We start from the raw sequence: 22,197 nt of genomic DNA, 5'->3' as shown, positions 1-22,197 counted from the left end.
ACGTATCAAATGCGTATGCATATAACTTATATGAAATACATTTTAGAATGATGCAAACTATAATTGTGAAAATGATCGATGGGATGATGAAAAGATGAAATATATGAGTTTTGTAAATGCATGCGTGTAAAAAGACAATGAGTAATTGCATCGTATGACATGATACACTGTGTAACGGAATAACGGCCATGGCTACTATTATATGGGTTGGCCCTATCGTTAAAGATATTTACTATTATTGTTTGACCTTTGATTCGATGGTTCTTTGTGATCGATGCACCATTTAAAAATGGGTCACCACGACAGCTTTGCTAGGAGCATTGACCATCTAAGGTCGGACTCGATCAGACTGCTACTATATAATGGTATGCGACAATATCTGGGTCACCAGTATTGTTCTACAAGTCTCTTAGGATAGTGCTAACTCTATTGAAAATAGGCTAAAGGCTCGAATAAGCCATAAGAGATTAAACTATAACATGTTTTTATTAATTATCATGTATTATATCTATATTGCATCATCATGTCATTTTATCGTTGAACTGAACTCCACTTTATTACTATTTGTGATTTATCAACTTTTGTTGAATAACTGAGTTCAATGCATGCAAGTACACCACATATATTATTACTTAGTACGTCATGGACTTACGTTTGTGTTTTTCCACCTCTAAAACATGTGTTGTTTTATAGTTATTCAGCTTGATGAAACCTTTCATTACAGTTTGTCTAGTAGCAAAGCGAAAGGAAGACTCATCACAGATGACATTCTCGTAATGTAAGTTTGTCTAGTAGGAAGACGGAGGCATTTGGTAGCCACAATGAGAAGGATTGTATCTGATGAAGATGTAGGTGTTGAAGTGAAAATCCAATTTGTGCTTGTTGTGGGCTGGAGATGGGGCCAACAAGCACAACCAAAAACTCGCATGAAGGTATAATTTGTGTAGAGGTTAAAATGTGTTTGAAATGGAGTCATTGTTTAAGACAAGTGTGTGTAATCTGTTTATAAGGAAGTTGACTGTTTGGAAAGCCGCAACCTAATATGTGAGGGGAGCAGAGCAATGTGCCAGAAATGTGAGGCCCATTTTAACAATATCGCAATGCTTTCTCTCCACAAACCTATTTTGCTTATTGGTATGGGGCACGTAATATGATGGTGAATTCCGTGAGACGCAAAAAGGTTACACAATTTTGTATATTTGCCACCTCAATTCGTTTGGATAGATTTAATCTTATTGTGAAAAAGGTGTTTGGTATAAGCTTGAACTTTTGTAAAAATTAAGAAAACATCAGATTTGCAGGAAATATAATATAACCAAGTAAATTTATTAAAATGATCAACAAAAACAACACAATAGTGTGCACCATTATTTGGTAATAAGGGAAGCTCCCCAAACATCAGGAAAGATTGATTCAAGTGGAGAACTTGATTTGTTTTCGGACAGCAAAAAAAGGAAGCGAAGGACTTTTTCCTCGTTAGCAGTCTAGCATGCAGGATAACGAGTCAATTTTTTATTGGATGTGACATGAAGTTGAAATTTGGATAAAACATGCCAAACAATGCAATCAGTGGGATGGATAAGACGTGCATGCTAGTCCATAAGAGAGGCACATTCACTAGAGAAGACACTATGTGGTGCAGTTGAGGGAGAGAACCGATGATACATTCCATTTCTACTAGGGTTGTGGTACAAAATTTTCCCGAACATGCGATTCTTTAAAAAAAAAACAAAAAGATGGGTGAAACTTTATAAAAACATTGTTATCATAAGTAAATTTTTGAATAAAAAGTTTATTTTTTTTTGTAATTTTTAGAACATGTCATATAAATAAAATTACGAGAGACTTTAGAGATGCCGGTACTGTTGATGGGAAGGCGGGTACCATTGCCCACTTAGATCTTGTTAGTGCCATCAAATGCCTCTGAGTGAATAATCAAATTGCTGAGATCAGCAGTGAGGTGGTGAATAAAATATCTGGCTGGATACCAATTTAGGTTCCCCGATTTGTGGCGACTGGCGAGGCAACAATGTAAGAAGTGAAATTAGGTACGTAGCTTGGTAGGATTGGTCAATATGTGGTCAAATATTGTCTAATAGTGTCATTGACTTGGCATGTGGGCCTTTAGCCCGAATGAGTACTATGCCTATTAGGAGTGGAAAGTCAAATGAGAAAGGGAGTTGGGTGGGAAACCAACGCCACAGTGGCCCAGAATTTTGGTTGGAGGAGTGGCTTAAGCCGCAGTTGTCTCCTCTGCCACGGACTTGGATCATTTGAAATGGAGAGTAACAAGTTGGTTATTTTTTTAGGGTAATTTTATCATTTTGTCATTTTTGAATTTCTTATTTTTTATTTAGACAAAAATACCATCTTAAAACAACTAAATTGATCTCTCTATTTAATGAAATGGAGAAGATCTATCTTCCTCTATCACCATGGTGGTGGAATCTGCCCATAACTAAGCGTGATGCTCACAAGCCTCATCTTGTGGGCAAGGAGGTGACTAAAGAGATTGTCACTAGTGATAATTAATAAGTCAGAGCATTCCTAGCAGTTTTTTTGTTATTTTTTCTACATTTAAGGATCCAAATTACTTTTTGTTTTTCTATTTTAATATACTCCACAATAGCTTTCCTTTATCATTTCCTATATTAATTAAATATCATTTATTTACTTTTCTCTATTTTTTTTAAACTTCTTTATTTTTGTACTTCTTTAATGATTGAGGAGAGAGAATAATATTTTTTTTTCTATTTTAATAATTACAAGGATCGCTATAGTGAAACCCTATATTTTGGGTTCTATTGTAGCGATCCTCATGTTTGTGGCTTATTTAGGGAGTCGGCTGTGGGTAGCTTTTGCGATTTTTTTTATATTTTCCTGAAACTTAGAGAAGAGAACCCCATATAAGGAGTCTGTTGAAAATGCTCTCATACTTCAGCCCCAGACTAACCAAAAAGCCAGAGATGAACTCAAAATCATTGAGTAGTTGTCCCGCGGTGGCAAGGTTGGTGCCAATGGTTTTGATGCACGGCAAGAGAGGGACCGTGGACATCGACATGCTTATAAGCCACTGATCCTGTTGCACAGTACTTTTCCATTGATGTTGTTCATTAGGTTTATATACAAGTGTTTGAATTTACAGTTTTGGAAAGAATTACACGATTGAATAAAATGTCCCATTTCTTAAATTCTCTATCCGTTTGCTTAATTTGATTTTGCTAGTGCATGAGTTGATTTGGTTTCCTTAAGAAACATGCCTTCTGCAATAAACTACTTATATTACACACTTTTTAGATTAAGTCTTTTCCAGATGATCTCTATTACGTCATAAAGATGCCACCATGAATCATTTGCCTCCGGCATAAGCAAGCAGATGTCGAGTAAATTCACACATAACGATATTCAGTCGAACATTTTGGTTGTTTATTCCAAGAAAAATGATATTTTCACACTTTCAAATGTACACATTTTGACAAGGCATTTTAAATTATTATTTAATTTAAAATTTAACAATAATTTTAGAAGTTACTTAAAAATATATATATTATATATACTTAAGAGTATGAGAGTGATAATATTTATAGCATTTCTTTTATTTTAAATGAAGAGAAAGAAAAGTAACTTGTAATGTATAGTTGATCTTCTTCTTTAACTATAAGGAATGGCCAATTCTAACTAGGGGTAAAAATGCGGGTGGTTAATAATCATCTGCTAGCTGCTTTTGAATGCGATTAGTATATATATATATATAGAGAGAGAGAAAATGATGTCGCTTTTGTATTTAAAATTTTATATATATATACAAATTTAGAAATGATGTCGTAGGTATGTAGTATGATATTATTGTATTACTATAGAAACAATATATATATATTTCAAAATTAAATTTTAAATTTTTGTTTTTTTAAAAAACGGTTAGCGGTTATTAGAGTTACTAACAGTTAACCACCGGTTAACCGCCTAGACGGTTAGTAGAGGCAGTTAATCGATTTTACTAACCGCCTTTAGCAGTTTTGGCCAATAACCACTAACCATAACTGCATTTTCACCCCTAATTCTAAGAACCGCCCTAGCAAATTAACCATCGCTTTTTCTATTTTTTTTTTTTGTTAAAAAAAAAAAAAGATATTAGTTTTGTTTGTGAATGCATTTCTTACTCTTGTTTTTTTTTTTTTTTAAAAAAAACTATTTTTATATTTTTAAAAGTATTTTGTGTTTAAATTATTTGTTAATATTTTTTGTTTGGGTTAAATACTAAATACCCTGGGTTTCGAAACTTTATTTTTACCCCTTAGGGTTTCATTTTTATCACAAGAGGTCCCTGTGATTTTGATAATAGACCAAATTAATCCTCCATTAGTTGACTTAACGAAAAATCACGTGGACCAATCAAATGTTGATATATGGCACGTACTTAATTTTTTTTTTTTAGGACTAACTTAGTCTATTATTAAAACTACAAGAATCCTGTGATAAAAATAAAACTCTAAGAAGTAAAAATAAAGTTTTGAAATTCCATGGAGTATGCAGTATTTAACTATTTTTATTTTTTTTTAAAAAAAAATTAAATAAAAGGGAGAAAACAAAAATAGCATTGAATTCTCTGATTGAACTGAAGCCAGAAAAATAACCAAAAGCAAATTGCATGGCAATTAGCAAATGTTAGGAGGGCCCACCACCCAATGGGCGGTGACGGATGAGCCTCCGTCCTGTCTGTCCCAACAAATCGAACGTTGTACACGCCGCTTGCGCCCCAAAAAAGACTTTCCCAAACGAGCGATGGAAGAAAAGAGATCAGGATCGTGCAGATCTCGCCACGTGGAACGCACGAATAAAATCGGATGCAAACCTATTTATATTCCACCCTTTATTCTGCTTTTCTCGTCCGCCTCTCTCTCTCTCTCTCTCTCTCTCGACGTTCTCTTTCTCTCTCCTCAGTTCGCTCACTCTCAGACACCGCCCAAACCCCACGCCTCTCTCAAATCCACAAAACCTAGAATTTCATTTCCATGCTCCGTTCAGATCTTTGGTGCTGAAGTTTCTCTCCGATATTTTCCCGAGAAAATCACCGATTCGGTTGTTCGGAGAATCGGAGCTTTGGGAGATTCGGAAATGGCGACTTCGACGACGAGCACCGTCTACATCCAGGTCATCGAGGATGTCATCAACAAGGTCCGCGAAGAGTTCGTCAACAACGGAGGGCCAGGAGAGGATGTTCTCAAGGAGCTTCAAGGAGTAATTATCTGTTTATTTTATTTTTTAAAAATAATTTTGTGTTATTATTATTTTTCGTTTTCGGTGCTATTAGGGTTTTATTACAGGGAGTGATTGGTTCTTCATTTTCAAAGGGATCGGTGGGGGTTTTGAGCAAATTGATATGTGGGTTCGATCTGGTCATTTCTAGGGTTTTGAGATTGTTCCTATTCGTGGGGTTAAATTGTCCTTTTGGGAAGCTATTTTGAGCTTTCTGTTAGTTTATATCTTTGGTGTTTGAGTTGGGTTTAGCTGATTTGTTATGGGAAATTTGTAGACATGGGAGGCGAGAATGATTCAAGCTGGTGTAATAATTGGTCCGATAGAGCGGACTGGTGCGCCTAAGCCCGCACTTGGGGGTGCTGCCGCTCCCGTTCACGATCTTAATGTGCCGTACGAAGGGAGCGAGGAGTATGAAACTCCCACTGCTGAGATGCTCTTTCCTCCAGTGAGTTTGTGCCTTTTTCTTTCACTGAAACGATCTCTGTCCAGTTTTTAAATTTTAAAGTAAGTTATGAGTTCAATTGATGGAGAGTTGATGTGGTTTACTTTGAAATGTGGACGCCTTTACAGACTCCCATTCAAACACCTTTACCGGGAACTGCAGACAGTTCGATGTATAACATTCCTACTGGACCTAGTGACTATCCCACTCCTGGAAGTGATACTAGTGGTGGTGGGGGTGGAAACAATAATGAGGCGAAAACTGGAAGACCTAGCCCCTTCATGGTAAACATTACATTACTGGCACCATTTTGTTTGTTAGTTTCTATTTTGAAAGCTTAAATGCCTAACAATTAATTCATAGTAGAGGTATCTATAGCTATTTTTGTTTATAAACTGGCATTAATGTAGTGGGGGACTAGTATCCTTAGCTGTTCTGTAAGTGGCGTAAGGATGCTAAACAGGTTATACTTCTATTTGGTTGTTTTAAAGGGTAGCTTATGATAATCCTCTTTATTCTTGTTGCAGCAACCTCCTTCTCCTTGGATGAGCCAAAGGCCTCCACTTGATGTTAATGTTGGTAAGTATGATATAAAATACTCCCATAGGTGTTTGTCTATTATTTTATAATACTTAATGTTGTACTTGTGTAGCTTATGTGGAAGGGCGGGATGAGTTGGACAGAGGAACCCCTCATCAGCCCACGACACAGGTAATCCCTGTTGTTACTTCATATTGCAGAAGAAAAACTCATAGTTACAGAGTTCTGGATTACTAAGGTGTATAAACCTCCTTTATGGAATGTGTTCTTTGAATCGCTTTTTGTATAGGATGTACAACATAATGCTAGTACCATATTTTATGTGTTATCTTATTGTTCGAGAAAAACCCAGGACTTCTTCACGCTGTCTGGGAAGCGAAAACGTGAAGAGTTTGCTTCACAATATCACCCTGGTGGATTCATACCTCAGCAAGATGGAGCTGGGGATGCTGCCTCTGAGGTGTTTGAGATTGAGGTTTGTCCTCTCCTTTTTTTTGTTGGATGAATAAGATGTTGAATGCTTTTCTTCTTTTGGATGAATTTGGGTTAAATTTAAGTAGTTTAAATGGTTTATTTCTCTGAAGACTTTGATTTTGCTTACCTGAATTTTGGATTGTGATTTATTAGTGTTAGCCTTTGTGGAATCTTCATTGGACTAGATTGGTTTAGGAAGGTAAATTGGGGTTCTGTTGCATTTTTGTCATTGAAATTTCATATTATTGGTTGGAATCTCTTTAGTATGTTTAGAGCTGATCAAGGATCCTTTGAAAGGGTACAGAGCTGGGCATAATATGTAATATTGATGTCCGTATATTGAGGACAGATGTCAGATAAAATGAAGTCAAACAGGTTTTAGAACGGGGTGATAGTAGTTGAAGTGGTTTGAAATTCTACTGACCTTAGGTGTTAGATGAGGTGGAGGTACTGCAAATCGGAGAAAGTACAGTAAAATCATCAGAAATAAGGTTAGTTAGTTGAAGTATTATGATATGACTAGTGTCAGCTGCATGGCTTGAAAAAAAGAAGGAAAAATAGCCCTTTGAAAAAATAGGCATTTGCTTGCTTAATTGCTTCTCTTTTGGTTACCATATCCATGCAATTTCCTGGAAGGATAGGACTCTTCTCCTGTACCACCCTTCCCAGATAGTTGAACTTGGTTTGTCCAATTCTTAGGGAGAAGGGTCCATTCAGAATGAATGGAAAGACAGAAAGCTATCACCTGTTTAGTTGTGATTTTCACTAGGTTGTATATAATCCAATGGTCAGTGAGATGACTTTCCTACTAACTGATTCCTGCCAAGTCAAAGCTTACTTTACAAAGCACAAGTTGGTATCCACCTTGCAGAACATAGTTGGAGGTGATGTTGATCTTTCTAAAGGCTTTATTGGGTTTTCTTTTAAGCAGCTATTTTGGGATTGGCTAATTTAGTTGGAACACTAGAAAGTAGAAATGATCCAGGACTTTTTTGCCTCCTTTTTTTTTTTTTTCTTCAGTCCTAGAAGCAGTTCAAGCTTATCTTAGATCTTGTTAACTTTTTAGATTTCAGGCATCTTTAGGGTGCTACCTTTTCTTGTATACCTTTCGTGTACGAGGGGGTTGCCTCTATCTCTTTAATAAATTATTATTCATAAAAAAAAAGAAGCAATTTAAGCCTGATGATGTTTTCTAGTGTTCGGCTAATGAGTTGGATGTCATGTTCTCTTTTGTGATTGTCGTAATGATTGAATCAGCTGTTAACATTTTGCAAATTATCCCCTTTTGGAGTTTTATTCAGGGTGAGAGATTTGGAGAGTCATTTTTTGCCATTTCTTGTTGCAATAATTGAGCATGCTGGGGAAATTTGTTTTTGTGGTAAAGGGATTTGTAGATATACTTTTTGTATTGATCTTGAATAAATATACTTGGTGGGGCCTCAATTTTATGGCCAGATAATATTATGTCCGTTCTAAGAGAAGCTTTTTTCTCCGCTTTATATTGCAAAAGGTGAGGACATTTATTGTTGTAAAATATAACTTTTCATAACTGTATTTATAGGATTTTGATTTTTTTTAGAAAATGGGACCCTTCTATAATGGCGCCGCTTTTGCAATCTCAGAATTCATGTTTCCAGTGTATGGCATACTCTCTTATTGATTTCATGCAGTGTTAGACTCATTTGATTGTAACCTTTCAGTTAAGCGGAGGCAGCACTTCTCTGGGTGGACACGGCATACTCACCACTGCAAATAAAGAGGTTGTGGCACATGTGGCAAGGTCATGTTCAAAGATTCCTCAACTTGATGGACCAATTCCTGATCCTTATGATGACGTCCTTTCTACTCCCAATGTAAGTATGGTTCTGCAGTTTGTAAGACACAGTATGCTAACAAATACTCCGCTTTTATTGTTTTTTTTTTTTGGTCCCTTTTGTATGTATATGTATGTATCTGACATGCATACCAACTTCTAACGGCCCTAGCACTTCTATTTGATATCCTAGCCTAATGTTTGGTATCATGAGTAAAACCTTATGTTTGAGGCATTTTCATTGGGTTGCCTGTAGAGGCTGATCTTGTGATCTGACTGAGGACTTATCTGCCTTACGTATTCTTAGAAATCCTTCATTTTGCTTTTGCTTTAAAAGTGGATTGATTGGTTGATCGCAGTCATGTGGGATCTTAATTTAAATGTGGGTGGGTGGGTGGGTTTTGCCTGTTCATTTTTATTTGGAAGTTGCATTTGTATGTTTCATCATTAAGCCATTGATTCATACCTTAATTCTGGTTGCTGGGAAGGAGGGGAAAAGATTGTTTCTGCCAATGAACTCTGGCTCAAAATGGCACCTCCTCTCCCTCTAAGAATAGGGTGGTGAGATCATGGGTTTATAATCCACTGGGTGCATGTGTAACCTATCAATCAAAAAAGATTGTTTTTTTCTCCCTCTATCTTGGCCAACAAATGAAGCATTGGGCTACAAAGTGCCATAATATTTGATTGCTTGTAAAGGGAGTTGGTTCCGTATTGGACCACAAGGAGCATAGTGCTTCATGGATTTTTGATCATGTATAGAAGAAAGAATTTCCAATTGAGTGATGACAGCCTAAAATGCATATTCTGGGGCATTGTCAGCTGAAAATTTATAATTAGTTTTTCAAAAGTTGGGATAAATGGATAGTTCAGTGTGTAGGTGGGCTGGAACTTTGACAGATTGATTGGATGGTTTAAAATTTCCCAAGTATCTTGAGTGCTACAAGAAAAAATATTGAGTGCTTGATCTCTTTTCCAAATGAGTGGATGGATAATTTTGCCTCTGTGCTTTTTGCTGTAACTATTGAAATATGACTGGCAGGGCTTCTCTCTACCCTGATTTTTTTAAAGTTGCATTTTCTCACTAGCTTTTGTTTTCTCCCCTCCCCTCTCATCCTACAGATATACAACAATTATCAAGGAGTTTTCAATGAAGACTACAACATAGCCAACACACCGGCTCCTAATGGTAAATCTTCTGAATATATGCGATACAGATTATGATTAAAAGTTTGAAATGGTTAAAATTGGTGTGGCATAAGTTTGTCTCTCTAATGTTGGAGCTACCTGTTTTTTATTTTTTTCCAGACCAGCCAGCAGGTACTCCTGCTCCAGTTGTTCAAAATGATGTTGCAGAGGATGATGACGATGAGCCCCCACTGAATGAGAATGACGATGATGATTTAGATGATGTAGACGAAGTAGAGGAGCAAAACACACAGCATTTGGTTTTGGCTCAGTTTGATAAGGTAGTCTTTGTGTGTGTGAGATCATGCATAAAATAGATACCTAAAACATATTGGGCTACCATTTTTACTTTTCTATTATACATTTGGGGGGGCAGGTGACGCGTACCAAAAGCAGGTGGAAATGCTCGCTGAAGGATGGCATTATGCACATAAACAATAAAGACATTCTCTTTAACAAGGTTAGTTTTCCTCTAATGATTGATGGGAATTCTATTACGCTTTCTGTTTTCATCCTGTACTGGACCCTAGCTCAAAGTTTTCATTGGAATGCTTCCAATCCTCTGCAGGCAACGGGAGAATTCGAGTTCTGATTTTATTGGAGAGCATCTATTCTGCCATTTTCTGGCAGTTGTTCTTGCAGAGCAAATCCAGAGGCATCATTGGGTGTTCAGTAATTTTTCCTTAATTATTATTATTAATTGAGAGCTTGAAGAGAGAGAGAGATGCTTGATACTTTTAAGACTGGGATGGGATGGATGTTGGCCCGTTGTACATAAAGCAAATGAGCTTTTTCGGCCTTTAAATGGATGGTCACTTGAGGCATTTGCAGAAGTTTACCATTTCTCTAATGGAATATGTAGTTCCATAAACTCTGTATACTATAACATTTTGGTTAATCTACGAATTGCAGTCGGTTTATTAGTAGTTTTGTTACGCACCTCCCAACAAGTTGCAGCCAAGTCCCCTTATAAAGGGGCAGACCTAGAGGTCTCACTTGGCAATTTGTATTTATTTCTACAATAATGTTAAATATTATACTCTTTATCTCATTGGGCTGATATGATAGTGTTCATCAACTTATAATTTTTATTTTTTATATTTAATGAGAATTGATTTAAGGGTTGATAGATGTTGTCACATTAGTTTCGTGAGATGCGTGTATAGTGTGTAACATTACTATTATATATAAGTAATATTACTTTTTACATTAGATTTTCACACATGAAAAGCTATTTAAGACAAGACATGTTAATCAGTATAAAATCTTAGTGTGAAGATAATATTACTTTACTTTTGATTTTGAACAATCAAATTTGATTGTCAAACCCGTCCACCAGGACCTTTAACCTTGGTCCTTATAGCATTATAATTTATTTAATCAACGAATTTTCCCAACTCAAAGGTTTGACCCTTTTTTTTTTTTTTTTTTTTTTTTTTTTTTTTTTTGGTCAAATGCCATATGTGGTTGAGCTCTTAAGCTCTTAAGTGCCCAATATATATGGATATATTATGGTTGTGAGATGAGATTATGAGATGACAGCTGCGATTTTCTTTTAACTCGTATTTTCTTGATGGTAAGGAGAGGAGGGAGCCTCTGCCCTTCCCCTCTACTATCTTTTTGTTTTCTCTCCCTCCCTTTCTTATTTTCTTTTTTCTTTTTCATCCACTGCCATCTCACCGAATTTGATTGGGTTTCTAGATTTATTTTCGTCAAAATCAAATCTAGTTTTTTCCATCAGTTCCGTCCATCCACGTTATTGCTCACTAGCCACCCTTCTTTCAGCCGCCAACCTTCATGCATCAATCTGTTGGCCACATGTCGGTGGGTGAGTCCCACGTGCTGGAGTGCCAGTGACGTCATCACTGATATAACTTCAGTTCGTTAGATCTGTTCTGCCATAATCCCACCCGTCGGTCTAACTGCACCGATTGCCAATCCAATTTCTATGTCATACGGGAGTAGGGTGTATTATAGTTTTTTGTTTTTGTTTGTCTTTTTGTTTTTGCTCCTGGCTTTTGAGCTGAGGAGGGATAATTTCAATGTGAAATTATCTCTCATGGCTGGTAAAATAAAGTTTTAAGGAAATTTGGACTACTTATATCTTAGATTTAGTCTGCTTCTGAAAGTCGGAGCAGATTTGTTCCATAAAGACAAGTTGTACATGGGTTAGCAGAGGCTGTTGTCATAGATAGTTTTTAATTGTGAAATTTTACTGATTATATCTATGATGTTGTATTTACATAATTTTTGACTATGTTATGTAAGAACGTTATGCTCTGGAATGTTAGAACTATTTTTATTTTGAATGAAATATGTAAAAGAAAAAAAAGAAGAAATGACAACTGCCGGAAGGATCCTTTTTATTGATTGGTTTCTTGTGCAAGGCTTGTAGGAGAAAGTTTCCCTTAAAAATCAAAATTGCAGGATCTCATGTTAATAATATTTTCCATAGAAAAAAAAAAAAAAAAAACTCTTTTATTTCTAAAATTATCTGTTCACTGGTTTTCTCATAGAAATCGACCAAAAAGAAATGACAAAAAAAAAAAAAAATGGTTTTGTTAGAAAGAGATATACATTAAAGGGAGAAATAAAAACGTACAATCTATCACATACTGACATCATTAGAAACATTCGCAGAAATCAATGACGACAAGCATGCCATCTTCAAGAAAATGCAATAAAAAGAAGCAGAAAAATGGTGGATATATAGGGAGGAAATTATCCCTATTTGCAGACACCGGCAACGTCAAAACTGACAAACCTACCACGACAAAAATACTGATTGATCAGAAGAACATTAATCAATATACAGCTGTAGCACCAAAATGTCACTGCACATTGTCCACCAGTACGCATTGTGATTGAAGCAGAGCAAGCAGGTTTGGCGGCTCGGTGAAGGTGGCCACGGCCGGATGTTTCCACCCTCCTGCTGGTGAGCACAGACTTCTCTTCTCATGACCATTCTCGCTCTCCGACAACCTTTTTTCCACCGTCTCCGGCAATGGTTCCGGGGATAGAACGAGCGGCGACAGCAAAGGAATCGCCTTTGGAGTTTCACCAGAGGCGCCAGAGAAAGGGCTGGTGGCGGGAATCTTATCAAGCTGAAGAGATGCCGGGGCGTGCTTCTGTAGCCTGGTGGGGGCCTTCCCTGCTTTGGGCTTGACTTCTCTCTGAGCAGAGCCAATACTGCTAGCGGTATCCATTATTGGTTGATTAGGAATTTGTTGATTTGTGAATTTGCATGGGATCTTGAATAACTCAAAAAAGCTGTGGGATCGGAATAAGAAGCTAAAAGAGATGGTGGAAAATGACGACCTTTTCTTGAGTAAAGCGGAAAGTATGGGGTCGGTTAAAAGAGTCAAAAACGGCAAAATTCGATTTTGAATGGCAGGTAAAAGTAACGGTCATATGCTTATTTTTACAGAGCCATGCTCTTTCTATCCCCATTTTGTGTGGACAATAGTTTTTCTAGAGGGCTTTTTTATTTTATTTTATGTCTTCAGGCGTTTTTTTCAATTCCTCCCGGAAAGGAAGGGGGAAAGGCCGAGAGAGCGTGTGTGTAACGCCTGTCCGTACTCTTCTCCCACTTTTGAAAGAAAGATGATTAGCAGCTACCGCTGCTAATTGTCTTTCTTTGAATAATTGTGTACACACACCCACACCTGAGACCAATCAAACCGTTTCCAGCTCATCATGCGCTTTTCTTTTCTTTTCTTTTTTTTTTTTAATAAATAAAATTTAGAATTTATGAGGTCGGTTGTAGGAGTTAATTATATACGAAATGAATCATTTTTAGTTTGTAGCTAATTTCGGTCATGGGTTTTAAATGCGTGGTACATTAGTATACTATAATGGCACGAGAGCGACTTCTATAAGGAGTTGGTGCTCACTAATAGAAAATGATCACATAGAATTATTGCACCAAATGAAATAAGCACTAAAATACTAGATTATTATAGTTTTTTTATTTTTTTTTTTTTAAGATTGTGCAGAAGGCTGGGATGGCCTTGCGAGCAACCCACATGGGTTGGGCCACCCCATCCCATGGGGGTGGCTCGCCGTCCACCACAAATGGATTGCGAGTGGCTCGCGCGGTCACTTTCGCCCTTCCCATATTCTTAAAATAAAAAAAAAATTGAATAAACTCAAATAATTTAGTGTTTTTGTTTTTATTTGGGTTTGTACAATAATTTTAGGTGATAGCTTCTTATTGGTGAGGACAAACACCACTTTCTTTATAGAAGTTATACTCATAATGACACAACAACGCTTACAAATTGACGTCGCGTGTAGGGATGAAACCAAAAATTCTTATATATTGATTAGGTCATAGCAGAAATGAAGACGAATGAAAATATAATAATAGTTTTCGTATTGCATTGTGAGCAAATTAATAATATAATGCTAATTAAATTGAAGGACAATAATAACCAAGTGCATAACAGCTCAATATGATAAAATATAGATGAAATGGTACGAGATTAAACAAAAATGATTAACAAAAATTCATACTTATCTCCATAATAAAAATCCAGCAAAATAATATTGAAATCTTTATATTTAATAATGAAACAAGAGAATACCTTTTTCTTATAATTGATAAAGAGATGTGTAAAATCTTTGAAAAACGAAAAAGATGACTCCAAGTCAGGGAATCACGCACTATTCATTCTCCAATAAAAATCGGTGCGAGTGTCGGCGGGTTCCGTGTGGACCTGTGGTAAGGAAACGAGGAAAAAAGATATTTATGGCTGTGTTTGGCAACAGCCACTAATTTGAACATGGATAGTAACTATTCATAAAAAAAAAGAAAAAAAAGTGGGGTGGGAGAGGTTAATAACTTTTTTGGTAGTTGAGTTTTGAGATTGTTTTAATTTTTTTATCTAGGTTTTAAAATATGACAAAATTAGTACTTCAGATTTTGAAAATGACCGAATCATCACCCCCATAGAATTTTTCAAACTGGAGGTGGTGATTTGGTCTTTTCCAAAAGGAAAATGTTTGGTATTTTTCTACTGTTCTCTTAATATTCTCCCAACTGTGATGTGACTTTTAAAATTATCAATAGATTAAAAGTCAATAATGATAATCTTAAATTTAACAATAATTTTAAAAGCCACATCACAGTTGAGAGAACACTAGGAGAACACTAGAAGAACACCTAATATTTCTCTTTTCTAAAATCTGAGGTACTAGATTTTTATTTTTTAAAATCTAGGCGAAAAAAATAAAAATATTAAAATCCAGGTACCAAAAAAGTTATTAACAAAAAAAAAAAACAATTAAACTTTTAACATTTTTTCATTTCACATCATGTCAATTAATTTTTATTATTATTCAAATAAAAAAATCACTACAAAATAAAATTTTTTCAGTTTTCCATTTCAAACATTCTTCTTCTTCTTATTATTATTATTACTATTTTTACATCTATTAATTTTTGCTACATTAATACACCACTAAACACTAACAGGCCAATGCCAAACGGAAACTATGTGGCAGAAGTGGTGGCCCGTTTAGCAACTAGCTATCTCCCTCTTTATAAGCCATTTAGCAACTAGCTATCTCCTTCTTTATTTTTATTTCTAAAAAAAAAAAAAAAAAAAAAAAAGAGAGTTAAAATTATTACTAAACAATTTCTTTCACTTTTTTCTCTAAAAAAATTTAAACTCATTTTTTCTTTATATTATTGTTTAAACAAAAAATTAACAACAAAACCCTTTATCAAACGACCATAATTTCTTTCTATGGTGATCGATCCCCCGTTCGTCTCTACTATCAGACACATTTTTATAGAAAGCAATGTTAGTTGTTATAATTCTATTGAACATTTATCCAACAATGCTGATGTGATACTCACAATCATCGTTAAATAAAAAAAAAATTCAAATGATTACAGAAAGTCATGTCAGTATTGCTAAATTGATTATTAAATAAAATTATAGTATTTAACATTTTTCTTTTACAAAATATACACTATAACTCAATTTGTCCGGCTACATTACAATATGCCTCACTCCTTATACAGGAGAGGCTGAATATTTGACCTACCGTGAAGAACAAGATTTAATAATTTATGATGATCCGTCCATATTCAAGCCTTTCCCTTTTTCTTAGCATTGATTCTTGATTCTTTGCTTCCAAAACAAGTGAGTTGTACGTTTCCAATTTAAAGGACAGAGTATGTTTCAATAAACATGATTAAACCACATATAATGCAAAAATTACATAGATTTTTAGTAATTTAAACATCATGTACAAGAGACTAGGAATGATAGTTTATATGAGATCAATTTGTTCGAATAGATGACTTGACAGTCATAAATTTATTAAAACAAATAAATCTTATACATTAGGATCAATACAGGGGCAGAATCATAATTTGAGATGAGGGGACGTAATTAACAAATGAAGATTTTAAGGATAAAAAATTTCAAATTTTGGGGGGACTTTTGTTCTCTCAAGCTAAGAGTATCTCCAAGAGAATAGGTAAATCTTTTATAATAGTCAGATTTAACTATTATTAGCCTTTTTACCTTTCAAACAGAATAGCTATTTTGCAGTTTTTTCTTCTAGTATGAATAGTAAATAGGTTGATTAGCGTATTCACTATTCATACTATAAACTTTGTTTATTATTATTTTTTCTTCCTTTCTTCCTTTTACCCTCTATCTCCTCTTATTTCTTTCACAACCTTTTTCACGCAAAATAATATTTAAAGAAAATAGATAGTAGAATAGAGAATATTTGGAGTGTGTATGAAAAAATGAGTAGCTAAAATAAAAAATTGTACTTTTTCAGTAGCTATTTTGCCTACTTCTATTAAAGATGCTCTGGCAGTTCCACCCTAGGATCCACAATATTTATCGATACTACTATGAAAAAAACCTTTATATGAAAGTTATTTGTCTAAATAAATTTTGAACTGCTCAATTATCTGAGTTTACATGTTGTACATAATATCTCTTATACTCGACAGGTAATTATTGTAAATCCTTATCGGAATCTCATATGGGCTCTCACAATTTGCTCTCAAAAGAATTTAATGTTCTTACATGTGTTGCCAAAATTATTAGCAAATTGAGTGCAACCTAATCCATATGACTGAAGGTCAAAACTCCAAAGTCACTCGAAGTATCAAAATTTGACCACAAAAACCCCCCAACACGAAAGAATAAGATAAAGCGGGAGCCATCAAACCGTTACTCCTTGATCATCCACTTCAGTCAAACTGCCTGGTATGGCTTGCAGTGCCTCAACTCCACCTCTCTTCAACCTCAAGCTCTCACTGTCACACCCAACTCGGCGGACAAAGCCATCACAAGCTCTCATCTCTTACACCCAAATTAGCACACAATCATGTTCAACTTGCAACGCTCATTTCAAGGCCAAATTTCCCATTTTCTCAAAATTACCTTTGCTTTCTGGCCGTCGACTCAGATTCCATGTGAGCACTCAAAATCTCCCATTTGGAATTTTTTTTTTGTTGCTTCTATGTTTTGTTGGGTGATAGTTTTTGTGTTTGGTGGGCAGGTGGGAGTACAGAAAGAGTATGCTTCTGGGGAAGAGGATGAGTCGCTTGCCTCTGACGCAACGTATCAGGAAGATTTTGCTTGGTCTTCTGTGATTTTGCCGTGCGTCTCTACCTCTTTCTCTTCATTTCATGTCTTTTTGATAATGGGTATTCTGTATTTTGGATGAATTTGACGGGTATCTAAAATCCCATACTTTTGGTTAGCTCTTGAATCGCATGTGATAACATTGTCATTTATTTGTTATTGTTTATTTCAAGCTATGGTTTTCAGGATGTGTGAATGCAATCAAAAAATTGGACCTTCAACCTGAATACCTGATTACCATATTGAATTACTCTGTTTTAGTTTTGGTGTGAAAGCAAGATTAGTACTTAAAAAGTTCTAGCTAACCATGCCTAATTCATGGTAGTGGGATTTATATCTTCGTTGTTTTGAATTTGAAGAAAATAGGTTGAATCAAGAAAAGATTCGTGACTGAGGTTTTAGTGTGAATATGTTTCTCTGAAAAGATAAATAAATCATTGGCTAAATTTAACTTTGTTCCTGCAATTTTAGGTTTTTGTTTCCAGCCTTGGGAGGTTTGTTATTTGGGTATGACATTGGTGCCACCTCTGGTGCTACCATCTCATTGCAGGTGCATATTTTGTTTATTGACTTCTTTCTTATATATTTAATTTGCTTTAGTAATCTTTCTTGTTGTTTTGATAACCACCGATTCATTTAGGTGTCTTATACAGCCCATTTAAGCATATACATTTTTTGTTTGTGTTACAATGATGATTGTTAGTCACCTGAGCTCAGTGGAACAACTTGGTTCAACATTTCGGCCATTCAGCTTGGACTTGTGGTATGGTTCGAGGATCAGAGTTACATTACTTCTGCCATTTTTCTGGATACTTGCAGTTTGTTTTATGTTCAATCTATTCTTTTAATATTGAATTGAATACAGGTCAGTGGTTCACTTTATGGAGCTCTTTTTGGTTCTATTCTTGTCTACCCAATTGCAGACTTCCTTGGTATGTCCTTATTTAGTCGTTCCTGAATTTTGGGGCTCTTTTTATGATTTTCTTTCCAATATAATGGGTTTTCTCGTAAAGGGAGGAGGCGAGAACTTATCATAGCAGCTGTGCTATATGCGCTTGGTGGTCTGATCACTGCCTATGCTCCAGGCCTTGGTGTCCTTTTAATAGGAAGGCTGCTCTATGGCCTTGGTATTGGTTTGGTGGGATTCTTTGAAACTCCCCCTCTTCTTTTCTGCAGTCTTAGCTGCTATTATGTACCTAGTCATGCTCTAACCTTATTATAAGTGAGTTAATTTGGCAGGCTATGCATGGGGCTCCTCTCTATATTGCAGAAACTTGCCCATCTCAGATTCGTGGAACTCTAGTATCTTTGAAGGAACTCTTCATAGTTCTGGGAATTCTGGTACTCTTTACTCTTATATTATTCTCTATGTTCACTTTCTTGTCTGAAATAAACTGAGCTAGAAAATGAAATTTTCTGCAGTTGGGTTATTTCGTTGGAAGCCTTCAGGTTGATGTAGTTGGAGGGTGGCGTTACATGTTTGGAGTTAGTGCATCAATTGCTTTAATTATGGGACTAGGCATGTGGAGTCTTCCACCATCTCCACGCTGGTTACTTCTTAGGGCTGTTCAAGATAAAGGGTCTTTACAAGATTACAAAGAGAAGGCCTTAATTGCCCTGAGCAAACTAAGGGGCCGTCCTCCTGGTGACAAATTGTCTGAGAGGCAAATAGAAGACACCTTTGTGTCATTGAAATATGCATATGAGGATCAGGAATCTGAGGGCAGTTTCTTGGAGGTTTTTCAAGGCCCAAGTTTGAAAGCCTTTCTAATCGGTGGAGGTTTGGTCCTTTTTCAACAGGTATTTCTTCCTTTTTGCTGCTATGAATTTCTTTTTACACTTATCTTTAAACTCAAGTTCAAACAAGCATGTAATGAAGAAATGTCGATTTTTTTCTTGTTGGTAAGCCAATTTACCACCTGACTGTGACAGATAACTGGGCAGCCAAGTGTTCTATATTATGCAGGTTCAATACTTCAGGTACGTCATGGTTGAACTCAAATCTGTTCTTTGGATAAAATGCTATCCCTTTATCTCATTTTTCCTAACGTAATGATATTCTTTGTGATTCTAATATTCAAGACTGCTGGATTCTCTGCGGCCTCTGATGCTACCCGAGTTTCAGTTGTAATTGGTTTGTTCAAAGTATGTTTAATAATCTTTGAAGTCTTGGAACATGAGGGAAAGAGTCTCCCTGCCTTAATACCTCCTGGTAATGCTAATAATGATTCATTTGTGATTGTTTTCCTTCTTCAGTTACTGATGACATGGATAGCTATCCTAAAAGTAGATAATCTTGGGAGAAGACCCCTGCTAATTGGAGGTGTCAGCGGCATTGTATGCATCAAATGACTATCAATCTGCTACGTATCATGCATTATTTAATGTTCATTTATAAAAAACATGATGAAAGCTTGACTATGTTTTTCTTTAAATTACCACAGGCTGTTTCTTTACTTCTACTTTCTGCTTATTATAAATTTCTTGGAGGATTCCCTTTTGTTGCTGTAGCTGGTCTTCTTCTCTATGTTGGTTGCTACCAGGTAACCATTTTCTCTTTTAAATGTTGGAATTTACTGCACTATTTCTTTCGAATATAACAATAAGGAGCACATCTATCGTGGCTGAATTTCATTTTCTAACATCCATAGAAATTTCTATGTTAGAGAGCTACCTTGAGTTCTAGAATTTTCTGGGAAAAAGAAAGAAAAATGAAAGGGAAAGCAGTTAATACCTGATGAGTAGTGACAATTTTTTCTTCCTGACACAGTTGATGGGAATTTTGATTCATTATTAGATTTCTGTTCTTTGAATGGGCTTTCAGATATCATTTGGGCCGATCAGTTGGCTTATGGTGTCGGAGATATTCCCAATCCGGACAAGAGGGCGAGGGATCAGTCTAGCAGTTCTTACTAACTTTGGTTCAAATGCCCTTGTGACCTTTGCTTTCTTACCATTGAAGGTATTGATTTGCTTTTATCAATCCATTTCTTTCAAAGCTGGTATCTCATTCTTCATAGTTTTCATTCTCCTGTGATTGATTGAATATGGAGTTCTGCTAAATATTGCAGGAGCTTCTAGGAGCGGAAAACCTCTTCCTTCTTTTCGGGGCTATTGCTTTGTTGTCACTTGTGTTTGTAGTGCTCGTTGTCCCAGAGACCAAAGGTTTGAGCTTGGAAGAGATTGAGACCAAAATTTCGAAGTGAAAGCTCATATCTGTCGAAATGAATAGGTGAGCTTCCAATACGCCAAGAATTTTGGTTTCTCTGTAGACTTGTATCCTGGCATGGCATTGGAAGATCATCTCCTTGAAACTTCATCAACCTATCTATCTTACCATTTCATAAAAGCAATCTGATTATTGTACATTAATGAAGCTCATCAAGAAGTTGCAACTTCAGGTAATGGCTTTTCAGCTAGAATACTACTGGGCTTTTGTTAACTGGATTAGAATGTTGGTGGGTGTGAACCAGAGATTAAATACTCTACTTGATATAGTCAAAAGGCAGAAAGAGAAACAAAAGAAATCTGTTCTGACTTAGGAGATTAACTAGCTGGAGTTTTTAGTGCTCTTTCTTGACGTGGCGGAAGACTTGGTAACCAAAAGGTTAGGAGCTTCAGCTCCTAACCTGATAAATTAGTGCTCAATCCGCAAATTGACACACAACACAATTTGTAGATTGTAGGATAAGTTCTCCTCAGAGAAAATTGAGCGAATTGATAGAAGTTGCGTTGTGAAAATTGTTTACAAGTCCTACTATTTATAGGCAAAGAAAATAATAAACTATTAAAGAAATATTAAAATAATCTTGGCCCGAACAATGGCAGCCTGCTATTGGCTCCCCTAATCCGGCACTGGCTCCTTACCGTTTCTTTTTAACCGGCAGAAGCTTCTCATTGGTGCATGGTGTTGGCAGGGTCGGTTTTGATATTATTTCTTGCTGCTGTCAGACCTTGGTTTTGACATTAATTCCGGCCTTTCCAGCTTTGACATTGCCGCCCATTTTTGACATTATTCCTTCTGGCAGCTTTGTTAGATGTCAGAAAGTTTGATTCCCGGGGTTTTATGTTCGGGAGTAGAGACGCTTGGATGTGATGCCCGGGTGAACAGTGCTTGGCTGAGCATTGCTCTGTTGAACAGTGCTCGGGTAATGTAGAAATATCATCTCGGGGAGGTGCTCGGGTGGGCTGTCCTACATCATTTATGGACCCGATTTATGGATCAAAATCCATTTGCTTGGAGCTCTGGGTTGGACCTCTTAGATTCCAAAGATCCCAAATTCAAAGATCAAAATCAGATTTTGCAGAAAAAATAAAATAAAAAAGAACCAGTTTAAATAGGAAGATTAATCTGATAAACTTATGATTTCGGGCCTTGTAACCCAAATTATGACGAATCACCCTGCTAACACCGTATTGATTTTGTAAAGTTCCATTGATCATCATTTTGACACTCAAATTATATCCATTATAATTATTTAATGCATTCAGTCTCATTCATCTGACTATTATAGTGAGAAATAGGGCAAGCAACACACACAAATCTATGTTAATAGATTCTTGAAACTACAACGCATAAGAGCAACTCTAGACTCAAAATACACCCTTTTTCATTTAGCTTTAAGTTTTTTAATACAAATTTCAACATACTATCTATTTCCTATCTACTTTCTCTAAATATTATTTTTAATTATTTTTTCCACTTCTCTCTACGTCACTGTCCAGTCTGAAACCCACACCAAAAACAACCCATTAGGACTTTGATTCCTTATTGAGGATGGAGTTCCTACAATACTATATGTGATTATCCAACGTAGCGAGAATTTCGACCACAATAAAGGTTTTACTCCTAATGCATC

General features: G+C 36.0%; 3 protein-coding genes across 3 annotated transcripts; 2 read left to right on the top strand and 1 right to left on the bottom strand.

Moving 5' to 3' along the window:
* The first annotated feature begins 4,887 nt into the window (after window positions 1-4,887).
* Window positions 4,888-10,642, top strand: LOC132163993 (transcription initiation factor IIA large subunit-like). Its single transcript, XM_059574390.1, has 11 exons — window positions 4,888-5,238; window positions 5,534-5,704; window positions 5,830-5,985; window positions 6,229-6,280; window positions 6,354-6,412; window positions 6,594-6,716; window positions 8,416-8,568; window positions 9,651-9,717; window positions 9,837-9,997; window positions 10,093-10,176; window positions 10,285-10,642. The coding sequence occupies exons 1-11, from the start codon at window positions 5,116-5,118 to the stop codon at window positions 10,306-10,308; spliced, it is 1,173 nt and encodes a 390-aa protein (XP_059430373.1). The 5' UTR covers window positions 4,888-5,115; the 3' UTR covers window positions 10,309-10,642.
* A 1,689-nt stretch (window positions 10,643-12,331) lies between these two features.
* On the bottom strand, window positions 12,332-13,058 carry LOC132164647 (uncharacterized). The gene has a single exon (XM_059575189.1). It carries the CDS (start codon window positions 12,920-12,922, stop codon window positions 12,548-12,550), a length of 375 nt encoding a protein of 124 aa, XP_059431172.1. The 5' UTR covers window positions 12,923-13,058; the 3' UTR covers window positions 12,332-12,547.
* Window positions 13,059-16,854: 3,796 nt separating this feature from the next.
* LOC132164708 (D-xylose-proton symporter-like 3, chloroplastic) lies at window positions 16,855-20,888 on the top strand. The gene is made up of 14 exons (XM_059575260.1): window positions 16,855-17,166; window positions 17,253-17,353; window positions 17,810-17,888; window positions 18,042-18,101; window positions 18,204-18,270; window positions 18,352-18,476; window positions 18,578-18,679; window positions 18,761-19,138; window positions 19,271-19,318; window positions 19,421-19,483; window positions 19,595-19,675; window positions 19,783-19,881; window positions 20,163-20,300; window positions 20,410-20,888. The coding sequence occupies exons 1-14, from the start codon at window positions 16,960-16,962 to the stop codon at window positions 20,542-20,544; spliced, it is 1,683 nt and encodes a 560-aa protein (XP_059431243.1). The 5' UTR covers window positions 16,855-16,959; the 3' UTR covers window positions 20,545-20,888.
* Window positions 20,889-22,197: the final 1,309 nt, after the last annotated feature.

The sequence above is a fragment of the Corylus avellana genome, chromosome ca10 (assembly GCF_901000735.1).
Source record: "Corylus avellana chromosome ca10, CavTom2PMs-1.0".
Classification (NCBI taxonomy): Eukaryota; Viridiplantae; Streptophyta; class Magnoliopsida; order Fagales; family Betulaceae; genus Corylus; species Corylus avellana.
This window is presented reverse-complemented; position numbering and strand designations above follow the sequence as displayed.